This window comes from Trichoderma atroviride, chromosome 3 (genome assembly GCF_020647795.1).
Source record: "Trichoderma atroviride chromosome 3, complete sequence".
Lineage (NCBI taxonomy): Eukaryota > Fungi > Ascomycota > Sordariomycetes > Hypocreales > Hypocreaceae > Trichoderma > Trichoderma atroviride.
This window is the reverse complement of record NC_089402.1, coordinates 894,297-904,781: the sequence shown is the minus strand read 5'-3', so window position 1 is coordinate 904,781 and position 10,485 is coordinate 894,297. Positions and strand designations below refer to the sequence as shown.

General features: G+C 46.1%; 2 protein-coding genes across 2 annotated transcripts; one reads left to right on the top strand and one right to left on the bottom strand.

Annotated features, from left to right (window-relative positions):
- Nucleotides 1-1,335: 1,335 nt before the first annotated feature.
- On the bottom strand, nt 1,336-1,991 carry TrAtP1_005517 (uncharacterized protein; the record flags this gene model as incomplete). The annotated part of the gene is made up of 2 exons (XM_066112744.1): nt 1,336-1,704; nt 1,945-1,991. The coding sequence occupies 2 exons, from the start codon at nt 1,989-1,991 to the stop codon at nt 1,503-1,505; spliced, it is 249 nt and encodes an 82-aa protein (XP_065968829.1). The 3' UTR covers nt 1,336-1,502.
- Nucleotides 1,992-9,956: 7,965 nt separating this feature from the next.
- On the top strand, nt 9,957-10,295 carry TrAtP1_005516 (uncharacterized protein; the record flags this gene model as incomplete). The annotated part of the gene is made up of 2 exons (XM_066112743.1): nt 9,957-9,989; nt 10,080-10,295. 2 exons carry the CDS (start codon nt 9,957-9,959, stop codon nt 10,293-10,295), a joined length of 249 nt encoding a protein of 82 aa, XP_065968828.1.
- Nucleotides 10,296-10,485: the final 190 nt, after the last annotated feature.

The window sequence follows — 10,485 nt, the reverse complement described above, 5'->3', positions numbered from 1 at the left end:
CAAGCGTTGAACGCATCTACCGCGCTGGTAATATGGCGCATGGCAAGGGGTGCCGAAAATCACTCGAAGCTTGGCACGGTATTGTGCCTCTCACCCTTTTGCTTGCTATCCTTTGCGATTTGGAGTATTGTTTCCAAAACTGGGGAGAAGAAACGAGCGAATAAGCTGTGAACGGGCTGTGGAATCATTCGTCGTGGATTTCTTCAACCGCATCTTTCGCAGTAAGATAGCCAAGCAAACTCCTCCCGCTACGCTGCTCTGCACCTTTCAAGATGCGATGATGAACCTATACTATGAAGGGATGAAGAAAATGTGAAGGTGTTGTTAATTGGAGTGGCGCAACTGGTTACCACTTCAGGCAAGACTGAAAGCGGTATGAGTCGGGTGGCAAATACCTACTAGTACCTATCTAGTCGATGCTAATAAGTATAAGGACTAGGTATATGAACATGCGGCTCTGCTCTCGTTTAGCCTAGCCAGTGCGACGACCTTGGAAGCGATTCGACGACAAACAGTGCGAGATCCACCAGTGCGATGCGCAGGCGAATAGCAGGAGTCAGAAAACGTATGGCGGAGAAGAACCATCTACACATCGAAAAGAACGTCACTAGGCCGCAGAGAATGAGGCCAAGGGCTTACAGGAGAAGAGAGAGTTCAGTTCTGTTGTTGACGTGGTCGCTGGTGATCCAACCAAAGCCCGGCAGGATCAGCCCCGTTGGCAAATATATGTGCTCAAGGCACTAGGAAGCAAGGTTATAGAGGCAGTTTTGGGGTTAACCGCCCAGGAATGGGTGTCACGACTCCACTGGCTCGTGACTCGTGCGACGGTGGCTGATATGCTGTGTGCGACGCCCAGTCTCTTGCGTGGGAAGTGATGCTGAAGGAAGAGGGGTATAAGGGGCGGCAAGGCGGAGTACGCCTTTTTATCTCGAGAAAGGCTGCTGCCTGGGCTCAGCAATGCCAGAGACGATGGGTTATCAGCGTTTGGCTTGGTTTAAAAGCACTTTCACGAGTCTTTCAAGATTTGGGAAAGCTATAATTACTTGCTAGTCTATGGGGATTGTCAAGCGGTGTAATATTTTCCAGAATAGCACAAGATAGACAACCATTGCGAGGGTGGGGAAGACACGGCACGTTTCGAAACTAGCCTAGAGAACATTGTACTTCGAAGCGGCAATGGCTTCTCCTCCTCGAGCTTTGAGCTCCGCACTTGTCCTTTCCGTTCCCACAAGCCCAGCTGCGAAAACCGCAGTGGATATTGTGAAGACGAGTCTCGAATCTAGCTACTAGATATTTACGACAGCGAATATTGGAAAGATGTAATGATATGAGTCGAGTATATTTAGCTGTCTGAATTCGACGTTGATCTCCTAGGCTGTGTGAACACCTTAAGGAGGCTACCCCACGTGGACATCCAAAAACTTCGTGTGACACCCTTAAATTGCGACCCTTGTGAATCAGATTTCAGTACGCTCTGACCCCCCCTGAAATCTACACACACACTATTGAGGATGACTTTGTTCCGTGCGCTGGCCAATCTTGGTATCAAGCTCTTGCACCAACGCCTGGAGGCGATAAATCCTCTCCTCTAGGGTCTCCCGCCGGCTAGATTCATTGAGAAAGGTGTTCAACGTATGGGTTGGATCGTAAGGAAGTTGGGCAAGACTGCCTGGCGCAATTCCCCTGGGGGGAGGGCCATTGCCTCTGTCACAGCATACGTTAGGATCTAATGGCTGGCATTACACAACGATTTTTAGGTGGCAGCAGACGGTGTAACCATAGAGAAATAAAAAGGGTGTGACATGACAAAAGCTAGGGGCTGGGCGTGATCGTCCAAACATGGTTGATGATGTGGCAATACAATCTCTATTTTCGTGCAAAGAACAAGTCGTGCACTCAATTTTCGTACAACAGCAGGAAAGTCGAACTTGTGTCACACGTTACCTTTCCTCGTTATCGTCAGGAGCAGCGTTTGCAGCATTATCTGCCATTTTCGAGATGGAGGGTTGGACAGTGCCGAAGGTCCGGATGCTATGTATTGGGGGGCGAATAACCGAAGAACTGGGAGGCTTCGATGAAACTTCAAGATTTGAGGCGAGTGAGACTATTAAAGGATCACAATGAAGAGGGGGGGAAAGACTCTATTTTGGAAGAGACCACCTCAGATAAAGAAAGGGGGGGAGGGGGGTGCTGTCTCTTCTTTAGCCTAGGCCAATTTTGCGTTGCCTCCTTCTTAGCTCTGCTGCGTAAGGCATTCATACACAATCATTGTATGCGTTGTTCCCTGTAAGCTGCAGTTCTAGCGCATCAAGAACATTAACCGTGATTGCCTCTGTCGGCGGGCGAAAATAGGACGAGATGGCTGTGGATGGCGTATCTGGCGTAGCTTCTCTGCACGTGTATTTTGCCGTTGCAGCATTTTTTGAGATGGATTGCAGGACAAAGTGTTAGATATGAGCTCTTTGCTGAGAATGATGATGGGGTTTCTTGATGGCAAATGGTCGTTGGAGACGTCAGTTTAGGTTCCCTGGAGTAGCACAAAACATTCTAGATGCTGTAGTGGCGGGTGGCAGCAGACACGCATTAGTGCTGCGCATAGAAAGACTCGATACCTTCTCTGCTCATACCTGCATATGCGCCTAGGTGTGGCACGGCAAGCTGTACCACCACTGCCGACAGACTTGATTCCGAGTGCCAAACCGCTTGGCCTCCTCGCAACCAAGTGAGGAGCAAGATGTGGATTAGGTGAGCGGCGTGGTAGACAGTAATGTGCAGAATTTCGCAGCTGCGCGACAATTGCGCCATTGAAACAGACTGGAGTTGCGAGGAAGAGCGGCAAAAGCACAAGAAATGCCGGAAAGCCCGAGTTTTTTTTTGGGGGAGCGGGAGCGCCTGGAGGCCCGTTGGACGGAGGAAAGATCTGGGGTGGAGAGTATTGCCGAAGGAGGTGCATGTACATGCCCAAGTACCCTTGTATTGCTACACATGTTTGTATAAGTGCCGGTTGCCTCGCTGCCTGGGGCAGGGCATGGGTAAGGCAGCGGACGCCTGAAAGCGCAGAAATCGCAACGTGCTTTGTCTTGCTTCTGGAGTTTGTCACTGACGCGTGTGGAAAGATTTGAGCTGTGAGCATGGCGATGGAGCTGGGTGCCTGGCCTGAATACGAGTTGAACATGGGGCCACACCACCTACCTTATCTGCCTACTAGTAGGTACCTAGTATTGGATATTTTCCTATACGATCGGAACGTACCGAGCACAGTCAAGCTACTAGCCGTTTGGCATTTATTTGACAGCGCCTAGAGAGGCGTAGCGTTTGTGTGATTGTCGAACTCATTCACTCAGCCGGCCCGGATTTTATGCTTGCATGCACACTAAATATCTTCAGTAGCTGTCATTTAGATTATGCAGGGTGCAATTCAGAAATAGATGCGGAGATTTATAGGTGCATATTACACTGCATCGGGTATTTAAGCTACAGGTCAGTGTGCAGCGCATAGCCGAAGCAAGGCTTAAGTGTGGCTTTCTTTTAATCTTAGTAGGATATAACATGTGTAACAATTCCATGGCCATTTATATATTGCTTTTATTTTGATATATGCTTTCTGAATCAGGTACGGCCAAATACTCCGATTGGCTAATGCCTCATCTTCCAATCATATAAAGTGTGACACATACTACTCTCCAGCACACTTTCATTGGGCTGAAATGGCCTCTGAGGTAAGGGATCTTGGTACTTGTGTACGCCATCTCTGTGCTCTGATAAGATGACGCTTATATGCACATACAAACATGTTCAATGCGACGTGACTCGCCCCGGCGGTCCGGTAGCCGAAATTCGGGTACCTGGTGAGCCATTTCCACGTGGTAGGCTGGTTCAATCTCCATACAATGCAAGGATCGTTTGCGCCCGCAATTATGCATGAGGATAACGATTAGAGAGCCTGAATCACCCTAGAGCTACCTATATAGGATTAGATCAGTTCAAGGCAAGAGGGGGTGAAAACGGGTCGCCGTTCCCCAGGACCCAGGAAAGGAGCAGCCAGTCTACTGTGAGTACTGAAGTTGCAGTAATCTGAAGAAATGTTTGTATCAGGCGGCCACTTGATGTAAAGACTCAAGTTGCGAGGGACTAAGACTTGATTGAAAGCAAGTCTGATTTAAGTTGTGATGATTTTCCGACTAGTACTAGTAGCAAACTAAATGAGTCCGCGGCAGAGTTATGAAGACTAGTGGCGATAGATCAACTCGATTGAGACTATCTGGATCCAATACAACCAGGCTCCATTAACTGTGCTATTCTCTTTACAGAATGTCTAAAGCATGACGGAGGTATGGCACGTTCGATTGGATGACTGTGTCACTAGCAACCAATGAGAGGGAATTGACAATCGAAACGTGAAGTCACCCTTGCGCAAACATCGAAGCCAGTCAGCGAGAAGATGCTTGAGTTTTATAGAATCTTTTAGCTAATAAAAATGATATCAATGCAGCTGTATAGAGCATTCCAGGGCAACATGACTTACCTACATTCCTTTCTCCCGCTTCCCCTTAATCGTCTTTCACATTTCTGGGTACATGCAGTAGGTCTGCAGCTGATAGCGTGGCTTAGCTTACTGACACAAAGATGTTTTCCCCCAAACAACTGTGCTCTCTAGGCACGCACGAAGCCTTTGCGAGAGCACAGCTCCAAGTGAAATGAAGCTCTCAGGCTTGTCCTATTGATTGAAGAAGCAGAAAACATATTGCTGCGACAGTCGAGAATTGTTGATGACTATTAATTTAATTAGAATAATTCCATCTGCGTGTATTTACTTCTCTTCATCACCTCTACACGTTATTGAGGCAAAAGCCATTGGCTTATCTTGTGACAACTCTCATGATGAGACGGAGAGGCGAAGATGAAGCTTGGCAGAAAACTTTTACACCGCCACAGCGTAAGACTAAAGGAGTTGTCTAACCCCTGAAATACACAAAGTAATATGTACCCTGCATCCCACTGCGGGGTATCCAACGGGTAGTGCATAACACATGTACCGTTGACATGGAAGCCGTCGATTGAGATGCACCACTCCCCTGGACGGGAAGAACTAACAGTAGACATAGACGTGTATGCCCTACCTATGAGTGATTCAATGCCAAACGAAAAGACTAAGAGAGAACATTTGGAGCGGCCACATTTACTAGATAACCCTATGTAGGCAAATATCTGAATAGGAGAAAAAAAGAAAGAAAAAAAAAAAAAAAGAAGAAAAAGACAAACTGCCTAGAGACTGCAACTAGCTACACCCCGGTTATGTAAACAGGGAGACAGTGTGTATTATCTAAAAAAATGACGCAGTAACAGCATAGAGCCTTTCTTTACTGTGCCGACGAGTGATAGTGGGGTAGAAGTGGTTGTACTTTATAAATAAGCTTTAGAGTTAAGATGATTGGATTTGATGTTTATTTAATTACTAATACCTATGTACATGTAGTTGCTATGCTCCCTTTGTTGTCTATATGAAACACGAGGTAGTACTATCGACAAATCGCAACTCGCAGACTCTTGCCTGTTTATGGTAACGTAAGATCTTTGCAAAACAGCGAAGCAAGCTACGTACATGTGTAGTCATGTACAGCACTATAAAGTTTATCTGAAAAGTGATTTGATTCCACATCTGAGTCGGATCTAATTTCATGCGACTTTAACCTAGCTTTGTCGTTGGTTTTATAATGGTCAGCCTTTATGATGCCCTCTGCAGCCCAACACATGATACGCATAACGCGTAGTGTGCTCTCAATGCCGAGTCACAAGTGCTTGATTGGGCAAGGCAAACATACCAACGGTCTGATGTTATGTACTGATGCTCCCCGACCTTTTAAATGCAGCCATTCACTGACTCAGCGAGCCTAACTCAAGGACATGGTGATCGCTGACACGAACGTCACACACGATTTATCGAATGAGCAACATTGGCACCTGAACCAGAAAAAGATTGCATGTTATTGAGCTAACGCCTTGACCGACTGATTCCGTATCAGGCGAGCTGAAACTATCATTATCTTAGATACCCGGAGATTTCACCGCCAAATTGGAGAGTTGCATGTACCTAGTTGTCCGCTCTAGTCGCACTAATCTAATTTCTCGCAGGATTTTGGGTATTCAGATGCATAAGCTATGCTAAAAAGGACGAGGCTAGATATTTCCAGCGACAATGGCGGCACTTGAAAAATATCTGGAGCGCGTCGCGCGCATCCATTCTGGTTTCGATACTTGGGACAAATTCTGGTGGCAGTAAAGATGTTTGCTATCTTTATTATATAAGGTACACATTTAGGAAAGCTAATGTACCTTACTTGATAGTAAATACAAAGATAGAACAATCGAATCGCCAAACTATATTGATAAAAGATAAGCAGGTACAAGTATATGAAAGGCTATATAGACGTCTTTACTTACAAGGCCAGCGTCCCTTGATTCACACGTCCCAGAAGTTTACCTCTTTGGTCATCCGAATCTAGGCTAATGAGAAAAAAAAAAAAGAGAGGAAAAAAAAAAAAGAGAGAGAGAGAAAAAAAGGAAAGAATTTCCCCGCACTAATTAAGCAGCCGCTCATCAAGAACTCGCGAGGTGCGTCTCTTAGTGGCAGCAAATAGAGAACATGGTGTGTCAGATGTGAGATGATGTCGGGAATATCAACGTGGCAAGTTGCCGCGCCGTCCGCCTAGGTCGTCTCCAAAGAGACTAAAAGTGCTTACCTGCATGATGGCATCGCTGGGTGTGGCCAAAAAGCGATTTATATTGCCACATGCCAAGGGTGATTGTCGATATGATCCTTCAGATAGGTATCTACTTACTCATTTCCTTTTGCAGCAAAAGCGAAGCGCTTACGGCGCTGAAAATATACATATACCCACATATACATGTTGTCATCGGACTATCGAGTCAAATAAAGGATGAGCTAGGATCTGTCCGTGATCTCATTGTGCTGTGTAACGTATCGTAGAGGCGCAAGAGCGATTCCCGTTTGCCGCCCACGTAGAACCCTATATGTGGTGCGAGCACAGCCTTCCGTCTAGCGTCATTCTAGCGTTTTTCCTAATGCGCGTTATAAAGCGCGCGCTGCGTGATTTTTTTTTTAATTGCCTTGGGCTCGTCCCATCTGGCCTCTGGCCTCTGTCCTGGCGCCTGGTTCGTTGAAATCGGCACACAACTTGGCATTGGAGCACGCGCCAACCTGTCTAGCTTCCTTAATCTTGACAAGTAATATTGAAGACTTCGTCAGGGCGGTACTCGTACGAAAAAAAAAAAAAAACCATTAAAAATACGAATCAATGGAGAGGCTGCACATCCAAGCGCGACAACGCCTAGTGAAGTTCTAATAGTAGAAAACAGCATCGGGTGAACAAAATGTAGTTCAACATTGGTTCTTCAAGTAAACTAGTATAAATATCTACCCTCCTCCCCGTCATTTCTCCTAGACTCTTCCAAAAAGTAGCCTCAATTGCTACATCTTGTCTTTCGCTTGTTTTATCGTCTGCAGCTTAGTGCATTTACTTGTTGTGGCTCGTTTTTGCTCGTCTTACGACATTCGCTTCCCAGAATGGCCAATGACAATAGTAAGACGTAAGTGCTATCTTTTATTTATTAGTCTGCTCCCCCGTGTTTTTATACTTGGCTTTGCAAATATTGTTGTTGCTACTACAAATACCGTCCAAGTACAAATCTCTAGTTCCACACTATTTGACTGTTCTCACCCTTGTGCAACTGGAGAAAGTAAACCAGAACTACAAGCGCTGCTCATTGAACAAGCTTAGACTTGACTCACCTATTTCTATACTAGCTACAATGAGGCCTCTTCCACAACCGTTCAGCGTTGTACGGAAGCCAATATCGCCCTCGTTCCTGAGGACCTAGACTTTTGCATCCGTCAAACTCTCTTGAATAAAGGGCAAATTATATCGGCCGGCATGAGGCAAGCACCAGGCGAAGCCGAAGCCGAAGCCGAAGCGAACATGTCTATACTTCTACATGCGTTTGATGCAAAATTCAGCACTTCTTTCATCAGCCACGGATCTAAACGTAAGTAGGCTCATCCTGATACCCGCTTCGCTGCTTATATCTAGATAGAAAACATGGAATAAATCAGCATAGTATGTGTACACGTGTCAAATAGCCATATATGTACATTAAGAATACAAGATACCCATAGATTTTGCGTCCGAAGCCCCCTTTCCCTCGTAGCATACGTGTATTAGAGCCGTGTGAAGAGCTCCAGGCTAACTTCGTAGGCCCTGAGTCAACAATTGAGGTTTTATGGAATCTGAAACGGGTATGGAGATAGAGCGCCCCGTAGATCTGATATCTGACAGTGATCTACGGAGTACCTTCGCCCCATTATAGCGCCTCAGCCGCGCTAGAGCAAGCTACATGTAAGCAGCGGATGACCCATTTCGCATGGAATCAATTCTACTTCGGCAAGCCGGAGCCTCTTCGCATTTCTCTTGTCAAATTCTTTGACACCAAATCATTATTCCCGTACTACTACTACTACGAGATACAAACGTAACATGAGACAGCGCGCCCTACCTAGAACCCATTGGCAATCTCCATAAGGCTGGAGCACAAGCTTTCTGCAGCATGGTCACCCTGGTATTCCGGTCTTGGTAATAAGCGAAAGCAACACCTCTCAATCTCCTTTGGCACACTTTGGCATCTGGAGCTAAAGCCTACTAATCTCCCGGCACGGCAAATCATCTAGAACTATTCGGTGCCGGCCTACCACTATAAAATTATAAGTGGTAGGCGGCGTTGGGTACTGGAATAGATCCTTTGCTATAGAGGTGCAGCCTTGTATTGTTGTTAAAGTGGATGCCCGCAAACGGGTGTCAATCCCGAGCTCTGAGTTTTACTTGAATCGAAATCGGGATATAGGAGTATAATATCTTGCAACAGTATTATATGCCATGCTGTATTAGAAATAAGCATTGCTATGCAGTTAAGTGAGGACTGAACCGTTCCCACAAGCTATTCCGCAAGGCAGAAAAGATATATTAGTCGCTTATTACAACTTAATGTACACGGCATAGACGTGGATTTATCTTGCCATGCTTGGGTACGACGGCCTTATCTGTTGTATTAGAGAACAACCATATCCCACACAAGCTAAATTCTTTTCATACTGACTGGCACAGCTCCCAGCCAGCATGCCCTAATGTTAATTAGTAAGGCTTTGCGCTTCCAAGTTGCCTTATCTTCTTTCATCCCATGCCGGGACGCCTTGGGAGGTGGACCCTATAGTAGCATTGCGGCTGAGTGGGCGGAAATTCCCTCAAAAGATCACGAGGAAGCGGGCAACTGGAAAATGTATGTATTAATTGTAGGCTGATCGCGATTTAGGCGTCTGTAAGGCTTTTTCTGCCTTCTGCTGCCTAATTAGTAGCCTTTTCGCCTCCCTTTGGTGTTGCTCTCGCTCGCTTTTTTTCTACATGTTTGCTGCACTGTCATGTTACGCGGCATACAACGGGCTGAAAACAGATTCGTTTGTATGCGTTTAGTTTGACACGAATTCGCGATAAGGCTTTCTCTCGCCACCAGACCGTTACCGACGCGAGAACAGCTATAACTTGTGACACCCACAATCAGGCTTTGATCTATTAATAGGAATGAGGCTGAAGTGTCTAGACAAAATAATAGAAAATACAATGACTATAACAAGAGCCATCCCAGCAGGATATTTATTAGTTCCGAATAAAAAAATCCAAATGTTTCTTTTTGCGAAGCATCTGGCGAATACTCTGAAAAAGGGAGTCATTGTAACCAGAAGAGGTAGTGCTCCTCTAGATTACCAGCCTTTAGGGTGGGGTCTATGAGGGGTATTCTTCTCTTCTCTTATTGCGCTCGCATACATATACATCGCCTTTTCTATAAAATTTGTTTTGCTGATGCGCTATTTTCTCTTCATGATCTTCGTCATGGTCCAATTACAAAGAGGCGTCCTCCCTGCTGTGGCGTCGATGCTGGGTTTACGCAAGAAAGAAACGACCGGCTGACTACCCGATGAATGATATATTACGGACGATGAAATATCAATACAGAGCCAGGGAGCGGAGACATATGAGAATCGAGCGGCACAGGGACCATCCTTGGAGGCAATCCGCGGTGGCGTCTGCATCTCTGTTACGCCTTACGAGAAGCCCATCTACCTTCGCGACAACATCCAACCTCGAACTTCGCCTAATAGGCACCAATACCCCTTTTACTACTGCCATGCGATCCTACGACACGAAGTTGACAAAGTTGCCTTTCCTTAATGCAGACTACTAGATGCTCTATGCATAAGATAGATGCCGCTACGGCTTGGACGCCTTGTTTTTCACATCAACGATCCCAGGTCGAGAACCTCAATAGGAGATCCACAATCTTCGATCAAGGTGTCAACTAAGAAATCTTGGGAGAGTTGCCTCGATAAGGCGCACGGGAAGCGCTGAACGCCTCCTTGAA